At 41.1% G+C, this 15489-nt stretch overlaps 1 protein-coding gene across 1 annotated transcript in view; it reads left to right on the top strand.

Moving 5' to 3' along the window:
• The first annotated feature begins 2491 nt into the window (after nt 1-2491).
• Nucleotides 2492-15489, top strand: part of FBXO3 (F-box protein 3) — a 32310-nt gene continuing 19312 nt past the window's right edge. The window contains exons 1-3 of the mRNA XM_047877354.1: nt 2492-2625; nt 7106-7195; nt 9035-9198. Of these exons, the coding sequence (XP_047733310.1) occupies nt 2522-2625; nt 7106-7195; nt 9035-9198 (358 nt within the window). The 5' untranslated portion in view covers nt 2492-2521. The remainder of the gene's footprint in view (nt 2626-7105; nt 7196-9034; nt 9199-15489) is intronic.

The raw sequence follows: 15489 nt of genomic DNA, 5'->3' as shown, positions 1-15489 counted from the left end.
TTTTGATTATTGAGGTTTTGGGGTTTTTTTGGCACTCCCTTCAATTTTGTCTCCCAGGTGAGCACCTGTCTCATCTCACCTTAATCCCGACCATGGTAGTAAGGTAACATCATACTTCTGGTCTTCTCATTTGGTCATAACTGGAGCAAGTCCAAAGGAAAGGAAAGGGAAATACAATAGGGTAGCAGAAGCAAATGCATTGCACTTAAAACTCCCCGTCCCAGCTTTTGGACTTAAAACAAGTTAAATTGCTTATCCGAGGGAGAAATAGAGACAAGCATGAATTAGAATCAAATCAAAATAAGCATGTACCTGTATCTACACTTAGGTATGGTTCCATGGCAAATAGCAATGATTGCTCTGTCTTCATCTGCTCAACCTAAATTTAAACTTTCTACTTGTTGAATGTCATGCTAGGCCCTGGAGTCACAAGGATGAAAAAGACTGAGAGCTTACAGTCTGGTAAGAGAGACAAATAGGGAACAGCCGGCCTGAATCCAACTCTAGAAATGCCCTAAATATGTGCATAAATAGTTTGAAAGTACAGAGAGGTGAGCAGAGTTTCCTTTGTTTTAGTTTTTGTGTTTTCTTCCTAAGTGAGGGTCTCATTTGTATCAGCGGGATTTTAACGTATGGAGGTGAGTGACAACATGGCAAGGCCAATGCCATTGAAAGATTTTTACTACATTTCACTGGAGAAGGGGGCATACCACATCATGTAGGGCCACAGTGGAAGCATCTGGTTTACTCGGGATGCAGAAGCAGGAGCAAGGGGAAAGGTTAGGCCAGGGACTTTATTGGGGTTTCCAGGAAAGGCAGGGCAGGGAAGAGTAAGCAGCTTAGGACCGGCTAGTCTGAACAATACATGGTGGGCCTGGGCTCTGGTTGCCTGGTACCTGGCCCTCGGATGATTTAGGGCAGGGGAAATATTGGCTTGGTGTGTGAGAGTTAGGTAAAGGAGGGGTTGGCTTGCATATGAGAGGCGTGCTCCCAACCAAGTTATTTGCTCCCTGTAAGAACTAGCTAGCCCTAGGAGGACAGTCTGTCCTCTGACAGCAAGATTTTTAGGATCAAAACATCATAACATACAGAAAATTCAAAAACATGATTAATACACTGTGGATGGGGGAGAGGAGTTATAAATATTAGAAAATTCATAAATATAAAACATTAATGGTGTGGTGAATTGAGGAAATGGAGTGGTTTGGGTTGGATGGTGGACTTATTTCTACTTTTCCATATAGCTAGGAGGAAACCTTCTCCAGGATATGGAAGAGTTTGGAAAACTTAGTAATGGATGCATGCATAGGCTTCGGAAATTAACATTTACTGACAATCTAGTCAGGCACTTAACACAAACAAAACTTCATTTCCATCCATAAACCACTTTAGGGGAGGGATAGATTTTAGAGATGAGTCCAGAAGTTCACAGAATTTAGGCATGGTTAGCTAGTCCACCAGCTCAATTCTAGTAAAGTAAGTGACAGATTCGTGATCCCCAGGTCTCACTGGACTCCTCGAAGTCCCTTACACCATACTGCCTTTGGAAAAGCAAGGGAAAAGAAGGATTCAGGTAAGTGTATATTCACTTCTCCCACCAGCACTTTTGTATCACCTTGGCGAAGCTAACAGTGGGCAACCGCCATGCCTCAGTTACGCCCACTAGCGGTTTTGGCTCATCCCTTCACACCCAGGATACTTAACATTGCTGAGATTAAACCTTGGGGGGGAAATCCATTTAGTAGACACTTTGCATTGCCCTAATAGGCTGAATAACCTTGACGACCAAATTAAGTGAAAGCTTCTGACCTTTAGATCCAGTACCTGTGCACCTTTAACTTGGGGAGGTGGTTAAAATAATGCCCTCAACAATCATTTTCCCAATATTCGGGAGGAGCCTGGCACCTCTGGCTAATTTCTCAACTCTGCGCCTATTGAATGGACAAGGCTCAGAGCCGCCCTGTTGTGTGCTAGGGACACGCGGGGCGAGGGAGGCTGACCGGAAAAACGAAGTTTCTAGGTTGGAAGACTAAGAGGAGCGAAGGATTTGGGGGTCAAGGGCGAAGAGGACTTAGGGTGAGATTTGGGGCCTGTCTCCGAGGATACCGGGTGTAAAATTTCACACACGGGGGCGGGAGGGCTAGAGAGAGCCAGGCAGACAAAAGTCTTTGGGAACAAAGGCTGAAAGGGGTCCGGGGTGGGCAAGTTTAGGGACTGGAGTGGGAGGAGAGAGTGCGGGAGATGTCACGGGGAATAGATAGAACAGCCTGCAGAGCTCGCGCACCGTTGCGGAGCGGGGATCCGCGAAGCAGCGAGTCCTACTGCATTGGCCTGGGGCCCACGGGGCGGGGGTGGAGCCTTACCGGGAGCCGCCCCTTCGATCCGCCCTGTGGGCGGGGCTGTCCTGGCGGTTACATAACAAACCTGTACCAGCGGCTGGGGAGCGGCACGGGCGGTGGCGGCGGGGGGCGGGGTCTGGGCGGGGCCGGGGCGGGGCCAGGCCTGCACCGGGCCAGGCAAGATGGCGGCGATGGAGACCCAGTCGGCACCGCTGACCCTAGAATCGCTGCCGACCGATCCCCTGCTCCTCATCTTATCCTTCTTGGACTACCGGGACCTAATCAAGTAATGGGACGACGCGCATGGCAGGGGTGGGGTCACGGGGCGGGGGAAGGCAGTGAGGCAGGAGGGACAGAGGCCCGGCTAGCCGACCGGACCTGGACTCCCGCGTCAGCCAGAAGGTGACGCCAGGGCAGCCCTGATCCTGCAGAGCCACCCCAGGGCCTGGGCGAGACGGGGGCGGAAAGGGCCCCGCCTTTAGATCTTCCTCCCGTCCAGGGCCCAGGCCTGAGGAGCGACGAGAGTCCTCTCTCCCAGGCCTCGGCGAGGCCCAGTTGTAAGATCGGGGAGGTATTGCTCCCCGCTGCTGCCCCGCCAACCCCAGTGCCCAGTACCCGCCGCCCGCCCCGCTGGTTTCGGCCCGATCTGGCCCAGCCCTGGATGCTTTGGAAAAGCCCCTGTCCAGGCCAAGTGCTCTTTTCTGCTTGGACCAGGGCCTGCGGACTGGAACGCAGTAGTGGGCAGGTGGGGCGCCGAAGGGAAGGAGCCAGGCGACCCTCTGACCCGCCCCCAGGTGCGACTTCCGTGGTACCATAATATCTAGCAGGGCTCACTTTCGGACATCTATGCTTGATAATTGTTTTGCTGCCAGCTTTCCTCCTCACGGTTGCATGTTGGATCTTGTGTTTTGGTAGTGACTTCCGGTGGTGCGATACAGGTGACCGTCTTCTCCCCTGTACGCTTTGGGTTTCCCACATTACCAGCATCCGTTCCAAAAATAAACACCGGTTGCTGGTAAGGGTGGTTAAGTGCCCAGTTCCTTCTGCGCTCGGGACTGTCAGGGATGGTGGAAGAAATGGCGTTGTTTACACCCTTGACAGCTGGTGGCATGGCTCTGTCTTTCTTGTGCCACCATATATATTTGCAGAGGAGGCAAAATCGCCCTCTTAAGGATGGGTAGGCAAGATTCGTTTTGTTTTGTTTTGATTTGTTGTTTTGTATTACCAACTGGATTATAACCATTTGATTATTGCGCCCTGTGTTATCAGAAATTCTTTTAGAAATACAGCATTCTTGGGTTTATTAATAATAATTGTTGGCTTGCCTAGCTATGTGGCGAGAGAGGGATAACTCCAGTTTCTGGCTGCTATCTATATTAGTGCCTGTAACTTTGTTTTTCAAGAAAATAAATTTTTCTCTACCCAGGCTGGTACTTAAAGCAGAGAAATAACGTTTGTCTTTTCTTTGGAAAAGGCTGTTCCAGGAGCAAACTGTTTTCATCTGCAATATTTTGTTGCTATATAGCCTCTTAGAAATCTAAGACACACACACACACACACACACACACACACACACACACACACATTGCTGCCAGAGTGATTTTTCTAAGACAGATCTGGCTGTCATTCTCCTTAACCTATGATACTTCTTGTTTATTTACAGACTATAACCTAAACTTCTGGGAGCATTTATGGTCCTTATCAATTTGGCACAGACCACTCTAGCCAAATCAGACCTCTGCCAGCGTACTGCACACTTGTTGTTTTTTTGTTCAGTGGCTTAAGCTCTTGACCCTGCCTGGAAGCCTTGCTTGCCTTTTCTCAACCTGGCAAGATGGAATTTCTTTAAGACCCTCTCTCCTGATTCCTCTACCTTCTTCTTTCTTTTGCAGAGTTTATTTGCCATACCAGATAGATTGTGTGCTTTTTTTTTTAATTTAAATTTTATTTTTTTTAGAAAGAGGGAACGAGTGGGGGGAGGGCCAGAGGGGAAGAAAGAAAGAATCTCAAGCAGGCTCCATGCTCAGCATAGATCTAGCCTGTCGTGGGGCTCGATCCCACAACCCTGGGATCATGAGCATGACCTGAGCCGAAATCAAGAGTTGGACCCTCAACCTACTGAGCCCCCCAGGCACCCCTAGATTTGTGCACTTCTTAAAAGTAAAGACTGTCTTGGGGTGCCTGGGGAGCTCAGTCAGTTAAGCATCTGATTCTTGATTTCCACGCAGGTCATGATCTCACAGCCGTGAGTTCCAGTGGAGTTTGAGCCCAGGGTCAGGCTCTATGCTGACAGCTCCAAGCCCACTTGGGATCCTCTCTGCCCCTCCCTCATGTTTTCTCTCTCTCTCTCTCTCTCTCTCTCTCTCTCTCTCTCTCTCTCCTTAAAATAAATAAATAAACATTTTTAAAAATTCTCAAAAGGTAAAGACTGTTTATCTTAGTATTCTTCATTTATTCAGTAGATTCTTTTTCAGTGTCTGCTGTGTGCCAGCCAGTTAAATGTTGGGGATATAACAGTGAACAAGACAGAGAGGCCTCTCTTACGAAGTTTTACAGTTGTGTGGGCAAGATGGGAAAACAGAGTGCATAATTACAAGAGATGCTGTTTGCTATGAAGGAAATAAACCAGTTCCTCTGTAAAGGAATGGGAGGGAGGGATGATCAGTTCACATTGCAAGGAGTTGTCGTATATGAAGGATGGCATAGAGCAGTCCTGGCAGAGGGAACAGTGTGTTCAGAAGCTGATTGGACAATAACATAGCCTGTTGGAGGTGCTAGAATGGTGTTGTGGGAGTTAGGGAGTGACTCACAGGCAGAATGGCTTGAGAAGAGACTGGTGAGATCATGCAGGACCCTGTGAGCCAAGATGAGGGGATCAGATTTTATTTTAAATGCTTTAGAGAAGAACCTTTTTGTTCTATTCAGGCCCTCAATGGATTAGATGATGCCCACCCACATTGTCCACCATTTCAAATGCTAATCCTTTCCAGAAACATCTACACACACACACACACACACAGAGAGAGAGAGAGAGAGAGAAATGTTTAACCAGCTATCTGGGTATCTATCCCTTGGTGCAGGCAAGTTGACACATAAAGTTAACTGTCACAAACATCACATTTTATTTACAAAAAAGTTTCCAGTGTACTACAACTTCTTTCCTGCACTATACAGCCCCACTTTGCCAAGTGTCTTGCCTATTGCTGAGCTCCAAAGTTTTAGATACATATTTACTGAACTGGATGGTGTTGGATTGGGGTAGTCTGTTGGGATCATTGTGTAATATTAGCTGCACGATGTGGATCTCTTCCCGATGACTTATTGTGTACTATTCATTCTTAACCCTCACTGTGTATCAGAATTATATGTGACACTTTTTTTTAAGTTTATTTATTTTGAGAGAGAGAGTACAAGCAGGGGAGGGGCAGAGAGATAGGGAGAGCAAGAATCCCAAGCAGGCTCCGATGCGGGCTTGATCTCACGTACTGTGAGATGATGAGCTGAGCCTAGATCAAGAGTCTGATGTTCAATAGACTAAGCCACCCAGGGGCCCCAACATGTGGCACTTTTTAAACATACACATGCTTGAGATACAGATCTTACCCCAAGCCAACAGAGTCAGAATGTCTAGAACAGTATTTCTCATCCTTCACGTACATCAAAATCACCTTTGGTGCTTATTCCAGAGATTCTTTTATGTTGTTTACCTCTTGGGACAGTAGAGAGAGAAGGATCAAGAAAAGAAGGAATGAACTCCAAATTTACAAAACTGGAGGGATTCCTATGTTTGCAAATATTAGTTTGGGCACCTCCTGAGCTTGGAAGAAAAGGATCAGGATGATGTTTGTGTAAAATCTGAAAATTGAACAAAGGCTATTATATTATTTACCATCAGTTGGTTTCTCACATGCCCCAGTCATGGCTTTGACAAGCCCCATGTAATTTAAGATTCCCTTAATTGATTACCTATTGCGCAGCTGAGATCTTTGAATATCGGCTTTTCTACAACCTGTGATTCATCTTCTGAAAGGACCGAAATCCATTTTCCTAATCCTAGGTTCATTCTTTTTGCAAATTAATTAAGTAGGGTAGGCTTCATAGGACTGGAGCACTATTGTATTAGAAGTCTCTATATAATAAGAAAATTATTTATCTCTAATATTCCATGTTTTTGAGCAGCTGATACTAACTTGGATCACTATGGATACTGAATCAGAACTATAATGATTCTGACGTATTTTAGAGATGGGCTTTCCAATGGCTGCTATAATTAAAATTGGTTTTGGCTGCAATATTTCTTTCCTTTAAGAAAAAATTGGAACAAAAAAGACAAAAGGCTTATGTATTTAATATCAAATGTCTTGCAAATCTTAACATTTCTTTTTTGTTTACATCTGAATAACATTTCTTCCTGTATGTAGAAGTACTGTCCCAATAATAAGTGCATGAAAACTCTTTGATTTGAAATTAACAACTCCAAAAGTTTATATGTTTTATAGACTATCATATGAAAACTATAGTTGTAGAGGTTTGGGGGGTTTATTTGTGAACTCAAATAGTTAAGATTTCACCACTCACAAGGTAATTATAGTAGCTAACATGCCGAACAGGTTTTAGAAAATACTGTTTTGCAATTATAAGGGTGGAAAGTGGGAAATAAGAAACGTAAAAGGAATAAAATAAAACAACACTGAGTATTTTTATCTTTATTTCTAAACTGTTTTCTTATTTTCTTTCATACTAACCTTGAATCTGGTTACTGCCAGTTGTTGCTATGTCAGTCGAAGGCTTAGCCAGCTATCAAGTCATGATCCGCTGTGGAGAAGACATTGCAAAAAATACTGGCTGATATCTGAGTGAGTATTCAGGAAATATGTATTTCTGAAATTCGTCCCTTGGCTTCTGTAACACTAGTCTGTCCGGATCCTCCTCTCTAACCCTTCTCTCTTTATCTCCTTTGATTGTTCCCCTTGTGCCTCCCAGTAAATGCTGGTGTTCTCTAAGCTTCTATCCTTGGGCCACTGCTCTTCTCCCTCTATGAATTCTGCATGCATGTTGCCGTTTATAGTGGCTGCCTGTGTGCTCCTAACTCCCAAACCTGAATGTCCATCCCTGACATCCCCACGGAGATCACATCCATTGGATGACCCACAAGGGTTTTCTGAGTTCAGTAAATGTTAATAAATTTGACAGAATGAAAGTGTAGTTGACAGAAGGTGGCGTTGGGAAAGACAAAAGAAAAGGTAGGGTTGTCAATATCTATTTCTTAGATTGAGGGAATCAAGTCCTGGCAAGTTGGCAAAGCAAGAAGTAAAGGTCTAAGTATATTATTTAAAGCTGCAAGTTACTCAGTAGAACTAAAAATAATAGGCTATCAAACCCTGGGAGGAGGAAGAATGGGGAAGAGGAAATTTTAAGTATTGTCTGAACTGATCTTTTTCTTTGGGGTATCAGTAGATAGATATAAAATCGATTGATCAAGACTAGAGGCATAAATGTTTAGACTTATAACTTCCAGAAATAACGAAAGTTTCCTTTGAAGGGTTGAACTTAGAAGAGGAGACTACATAAGTTCGTTGGTACTGTATGGTTTTGAAAATATGTATGTACATTATTTTCCTTCCAACCCCTGTCTCCCCCCACCCCCCAAACAACACCTGAATCGTTGTTTTCACCATCCCTAAACCCGATTCTCCTGCATTCCTCATCTTCATGGTGGTACCATCCACCTGGGCCTTCCAAGCCAGAAACAGGCATCATCCTAGATCTCCTCTCTTTCTGTTTCTACATTCATTCAATTACCAAGCCCTTTCTGATTTTAGCCTCTCTATATTTCTTGAATCTTTTTTCTCATTTCATCTAGCTACCCGTTTTAGGTCAGTTCATCATCTCTTACCAGAACTCCTCACAACCCTCCTGACTCATCTCTTGTGCCTCTAGTTTACACACCTCCCAAACCACAACCACAATTCTCTCTTTCAGCTCCCCTGTTAAAACCCTTCAGTAGCTCTCTGTTCCCTACAGGATAAGGTCCAACCTCGTTAGCATGATACCGGAAGGCCCTTTGTGGCTGCCTTATCCTGTGCCACTTCTGACTCTTAAGTTTACGCTTCATTCTTTCCCCCTGATTAGAATATACATTATTTGAGGGCAGAAAATAAGCCTCATTTTTAATGTCCTCCATGGCTGAGTAGACACTCAATAAATGTATGTGGAATTGTACCAAATGAGAGATTGAATCATGTGATTACTTTGAATGCTACATGATTTTCTGGGTAACCCAGTGTAGGTAAATTGTATTAGTATCGTTATGGCATTAAATTCTAAATGTTTTCTAAAGTAAAACAACTACATAATATGCTTTAAAACTTTATAATTGTGGTGTTTTAAGGAGTAAGTTGAAATTCATACCTTATATACTATTCACATTGTGTTTCATTAAGGACATAGGGGAAAACTTAGGGGAAAGAATAAGTAGAAATAAGACAATAAGTGACTCATAATCTCACCCTGCCAGCAATAACTCCTGTAGAATTTCTTGATGTATGTATCACTTTTGCTATCTAGTCTTCATTTGTAGCTAAAATAAATGAAAAGGAAGGGAGAGGTAAGCACAAATTCCCAATAAAGTATGTTGGTAAGTGTTTAATTTCATTTCAAAAGATTTTTAATCTCATTTTTTAAAATCTGTTTAGGGAAGAGAAAACACAGAAGAATCAGTGTTGGAAATCTCTCTTCATAGATACTTACTCTGATGTAGGAAGATACATTGACCATTATGCTGCTATTAAAAAGGCCTGGGATGATCTCAAGAAATATTTGGAGCCCAGATGTCCTCGGATGGTTTTGTCTCTGAAAGGTACTGGGAATGCAGGGTCTCCCTTCTTCATCTAGTAACTGTAGTATAAATAGGTTAAATAACTTTGGTTTTCTTATCATCTATGCTACTCTGTAATTCACCAACATTATCTGTAATTCACCATTCATATTTGGCCAAGAAAATAGGAAGCCTATATTACTAAAAGGACTCTTGCTTTACTGCTTGTCCCATTTTTGAGTGCCTGGGGACCCATGTGATTATTTATTAGAAGGGAAAGCTGAACTCCTTGTATCCTTATATTTTATAATAAACTCACTAATAGGAAGATTGCTTGAGGATAACTATTGTGATTTCTTTCAAAGGATTTGTTTTTTAATTGAAAAACTGCCTGCTGTATCAACCCTCTTTCTTATTTTTAGTGCAAGTAAATTGTTGTTTGATAGTCTAATGATTTAGAAAGATCAAGTATTAAAGACCTGGGTCTTTAAGAGTGTGAGAGGAGCCTACTAAAATAAGGAAACCTTTCATCCCTATTTTGACATTTACAGAACAGTTAAAACTAAGATTTGAACTGAGGTCTATTTGACCCCAGAATTTGTGCTCTTTCTATTATTGTCCATCTCTGGGAAGAGATATTAACAAGCTCTTTCCCATTCATTTGATTTGCTAATTTATGCCCAGGAAAGTATATAAATAGGTTGCAGATATATTGCTACTTACCTGCTTTAGTCTCCAAGTTTTTTCAGATTTCTCCACTGAAAGGAATATAAAACATGTTTTGGCTTTGCTGAGCTGAGCTGAGCTGTAATTGGAATCAGTTCTTCTCACATGTATTCCTTTTGAACTAAGGTCTCTTTAGAAACAGCCTTCCTTTTACATTCCGTATTTCCACTGTAACTTCCCATGCAAACATGAATTTCGTACAAACCGTGATTGTATGACCAGGTACTTCAAACTGAGTTGCTAGGAGCTAGAGGAAAGATTGATTTGGCAGGGAGAGTAGAGCTTTGAAGGAAAGTATCCTTGATTAATATCTTCAGTGGCTTTTTGGTCTTGGAAGAAAAGAACAATATGACCAATATCTACTTGGTATGTGGGGTTAAATAATTTCAAGAGGAAGGTCATTCTGAAAATAGGTATTTCAGAATGTAAGTAAAATAGGTAAGGGTTTGTAATAGCTATTATTTTGTATTAAACACAAATCAAGGCACTAAGCTAATTGTTTTATATTATTCCATTTAATGTACCCAAATCTTATGAGATAGATAATTATTATATAGGTGAACTACCTAAGATATAAAAAGCCAAGTAAGTTGTTTGCTGTCACAAAACAAAAGGCCGCAGAGCCAGGATTTGAATATATAGAGCTGACCCCAGAGCTACGGTCTCAATAACTGATGGGAGAGAGGACCTATCCTATTTTGTCCAGAGTGTCTTAGGACTCTTAGAGAGCAAGTCCAATACTAGCATGTTCAGAACATGAGAATATAAGCATGGTTCTCCTTTTAGTCACAGAGCTACCAAGAAACGAAGAAACTAAAGATATAGAGCAGCTTCTTTTTTTGTTTTTCTTCTTTTTTTCTTCCTTTTTTTGGGGGGTTGGGAGGACTCCCATCTGGCATTCCCAGGTTCGCTGCTCACTGTTCTGTACCTAATGGTTAGAGGTGAGGTTGTCAGAGACTTCCTTGATGGCCCCTGTTTCACTCCCAGGTGCCAGTTGTCTGGGGGTTTTGCCCTGAGGAATGGGGTAAAAGCTGTTTGATATCTGGATTGCTGGGGACTCTAGGGGTGCCAGGCCTATGAGTTGTAGGACTGAATCAGGAACTAGCTACTCACCTCAGCGGCGACAGTCCCTGACTCAATCTCAAGGTTATGGAGATGGCAGATAGAAAGGAAACTTGGAAAGCAAATAGGCATCGGGCTTGGGGAAAGTTTTACAGAGTACCTTGAAATGATGGTATATTAATATATCTTGTACCAATCTATCTAATGGTATATAACATGTGTCTTCAGATTCCATATTTACCTTACATGTGGGCTTAGAACTTCAGATTTGAAAGGGGCCTTTGAGACCATTTAGACCAGAGGTTGGCAAACTTTTTCTTTAAATGACCAGATAGTAAATATTTTAGTCTTTGAGAGAAAGATGGTCTCTGTCACAACTATTCAACTCTACTGTTATTGTGGGGAAGCAGCCATAGATAATACATAGACAAAGGGGCGAGGCAGTGTTCCAAGAAAACTTCATTTAGAGAAACAGGCTGCAGGCTGGGATTTGGGCTGCAGGTTGTAATTTGTCAGTCCCCGATTTATACCAGTTCCCTTGTTTTACAGGTGCAGGGACAGGCTCAGAGAGTTTAGGTGATTTACACAAGGTCCCATAACTAGTAAGTGACAGAGGTAGAATTTCAGGGGAGGTTTCTTGGCTCCCGGTAACCTTTTCCCTGCTTTTTCACACAAGTAGTCTAAGGAGCAACGGAAGTACATGAACATTTACTGAGTGCCAGGAAAGCACTATATTAAACACAGGAAGCTTATTTAATCCTCACTATAATTCTCTCAGGCAGGTAGTATTATTCCCCATTTGGCAGATGAAATGGATTAAAGAGGTGAAATTACTTGCCAGAGATCACACAGCTCGTGGGTGGTAGAGCTGAGATTTGAACCTGGTCTGGTTGTGGCCCAAATTCTACTCTAGGAAGATGATGTCTCTCTCAACCTTGATTTTACTATATTGTAAACATGTATTTCCTTATATTTCTCTCTTGTTGTCATTGTTTTACTTTTTTCCGTCCAGCTATCTCTTCTTCAAGAAACTCTTATTTTCTTAAGGTTATATGTTAAATGCCAACATGTAGCACTAACTATACCAATATTAGTTTCCTTCCTCTCAGTTTCTGGTTCAGGCAACTATTCATGTTTTCTTCTGTACTAAACTTTTTTTTTTTAAATAAACTTTTTATTTTGGAATAATTGTAGATTGCAGTAAGTTGCAAAGCTAGTACAGAGAGTTCTTGTACACACTTCACCCAGTTTCAGTTTCCCCTAGTGTATCTCCCTACGGGACATTTGTCAAAACTAAAGTCTTCATTGGTATGTAACTATTAACTAAATTCCAGGTTTCATTCGGATTTCACCACAGTTTCCATTAATATGGAATTTGATTCTGGAATTCAATCCAGAATACCACATTGCCTCTAATTGTCATGTCTCCTTACTGTCTTCTGGTCTGTGGCAATTTCTCTGTCTTTCCTTGTCTTTCATGATCTTGATAGTCTGAAGGAGTATTGGTCAGGTATTTTGTAGAATGTTTCTCAAAACAGCTTTGTCTGAAGAATTACTTATGATTAGATTGGGGTAATAGGTGTTTAGAAAGATTATCATCCACACGCCATCACTGGTAATGTTTACTAACATACAGAAATGCATGTAGATCATAAGTGTACAACTTGATAAATTATCACAACATAAACATGACCATTGTAACACCCTCCAGGTCAAGAAGTAGAATGATTTTCTGTACCTAGAGCCCCGCCCCCACCCCATCTTTCTCAGAGGTCATTGCTATCCTGATTGCTAGTGCCACTGAATAGTTTTCTCTTTTTGAACTTTATATAAATTGCATGATTAAGTCTATATTTTATGGGAATTATTTCTATTTTGTCTGTGAGATTCAACTGTGTTGTGTGTAAGAGTAGCTTGTTCATTTTTGTTGCACTATAGTCTGCCATTACATGGGTAGGCTCTAATTTATAGATTCATTCTACTGTCGATGGATATTGGGTTATTTCTAGTTTGGGGCTATTATAAATAATGTTACAGATAATTTTTGGTGTACATATGAGCATATTTCTATCAAGTAAATATCGAGGATTGGGTTTCCTGGCTTGTGGAGTATGCTTATGTTAAACTTCAGAAGATACTATTAATTTTCCAAAGTGGTTCTAAAACTTTACAGTCCTACCAGCACTTTAACATTGTCATTCTTTTTTTTTTTTTTTTTTTTGCCTTTCTAGTGGGTATGTAGTGGTGATTTTAATTTACATTTCCCTAAGGATATTGAATAATGACACTTTTACTTCTAGCTTTCCAGTCTTCACGTCATTCATTTCTTTTTCCTGTTTTACTGCACTGGCTAAGGCCTTCGGTGTGATGTTGAATAGAAATGCTGAGAGTGAGCATCCTTATCTTTCTGATCACAGAGGGAAAGCTTTCAACATTTCTCCTTTAAAGATGATGTTTGCTGTAGGGTTTTTGTAGCTATTCTTTATCACCTTGAAGAAAGTCTCTTCTGATCCTAGTTTGTGGAGAGATTTTTTTTTTTTTACTTTTGTCTTTGTGTTTTATTTTTTATTTTAAAGTTTATTTGTTTTTGAGGGGTGCCTGGGTGGCTCAGTTGGTTAAGTGTCTGACTTCAGCTCAGGTCATGATCTCACGGTTTGTGAGTTCAAGCCCCACAATGGGCTCTGTGCTGACAGCTCAGAGCCTGGAGCCTTCTTGGGATTCTGTGTCTCCCTCTCTCTCTGTCCCTCCCCCACTCTCACTCTGTCTCTCTCTCCCTCTCAAAAATAAATAAACATTTAAAAATTATTTTTTAAATGTTTATTTATTTTTGAGAGAAAGAGAGAGGGAGACAGAGAATCCCAAGCAGACTCCACACTGTCAGTGTAGATCCTGACGTGGGGCTTGAACTCACAAATCTTGAGATCATGACTTGAACCAAAATGAAGGGTCAGATGCTTTACCAAATGAGCCACCTAGGTGCCCCTATTTTTGTCTTCCTGCTTAAAAATTTTTTTTAATGTTTATTCATTTTTGAGAGAGAGGACAGACAGACAGACAGACAGAGGATGAGCGGGGGAGAGGCAGAGAGAGAGACACACACAGAATACCAAGCTGGTTCCAGGCTCTGAGCTCTCAGCACAGAGCCCCATGTGGGGCTCGAACCCACGAACTGTGAGATCATGACCTGAGCCAAAGGCAGCCTCTTAACCAACTCAGACCCCCCTGTCTTTGTGTGGATACTTGAGTTTTTGTCAAATGACTTTCCAGCCTTCTGATTATCACATGATTTTCCTACTTCATTCTGTTAATATGCTGAATTGCATTCATTGATTTTCTGAATATTAAACCAACTTTGTATTTCTGGAATAAACATACTTTGGCTGTAATATCCTTTTCATATGTTGGATTTGATTTGCTAGTATTTGATTGGGGTTTTTACATCCATGTTCATGAGAGACTTTGGCCTGTAATTTTTCCTTCTTGCAATGTTCTTGTCAGGTTTTGGTATCAAGATGATGCTGGCCTTATAAAAGGCCAGCCAAGTTGGAAAGTGTTGCTTCTTTTTCTGTTCCCTGGAAAAGTTTATATAAGCTTGGTAGTCTGTCTTGCTTAAATTGTTAGTGGAATGCACCAGCGAAGCCACTCAGTCCTGGAGTTTTCACTGTGGGAAGGTTTTAAGTTACAGATGCAATTTCTTTATTAGAGTACTATTCAGATTTTCTACTTATTCTTATGTCAGTTTTGAGTATATTTCTAGGAAATTGTCCACTTCATTTACATGTTCTAATTTACTGCTGTAAAGTTTTTTATAATATCCTTTTACCTGTATGATGCTTGCTGTTGTATCTGTAGTGATTTCACCTTTCCGTTTCTGATATTATTTGTGCTTTTTCTGTTATTCTTGATCAGAGTTAACCTTAATAGTTTTTTCCAAGAACTGACTTTAGCCTTTGTTAATCCTCTCTATATTCATTTTCTATTATTTCATTAATTTCTCTGATTTCTTTCTGAGTTTACTGTGGCTTTTTCCTTTACCTGAGGTGATTAGATCATAAATTTTTAGGCTTTCTTGTTTTCTTCAGATGCATTTGCTACAGATTTCCCTTTAAGCATGGCTTTAGCTTCATCTCATAAGTTTTAATATGTTGTATTTTAATTTATGTGAGATTCAAAATATTTTCTGATTTCTTTTGATTTCTTCTTTGAGCCACAGATTGGATAGAAACGTATTGCTTGATTTCCAAATATTTGAGTTTTTTTAAAAAGTAATCTTAATATAATTTATATTTTAATTCCACTGGATCAGAGAATATACTCTGATTTCAGTCATTTGAAATTTGTCGTGCTTTGTTCTCTGGTCCAGCATATACTCTGTCTTGGTAAATGTTCCATGGACTCTTGAAAAGAATGCATATTTTGCGATTGTTGGATTCAGTACTGTATATATAATTAGGCAAAAATTGTTAATTTTGTTTAAATCTTTTGCACTCTTACTGATTTTATTTTCTTTTTTCTTTTTGTCTACTTGTTCTATTAGTTACTGAG

The sequence above is a fragment of the Prionailurus viverrinus genome, chromosome D1 (genome assembly GCF_022837055.1).
Source record: "Prionailurus viverrinus isolate Anna chromosome D1, UM_Priviv_1.0, whole genome shotgun sequence".
In the NCBI taxonomy this organism is placed as follows: domain Eukaryota; kingdom Metazoa; phylum Chordata; class Mammalia; order Carnivora; family Felidae; genus Prionailurus; species Prionailurus viverrinus.
The sequence above is the reverse complement of the archived record's forward strand: the minus strand, read 5'-3'. Positions and strand labels throughout refer to the sequence as shown.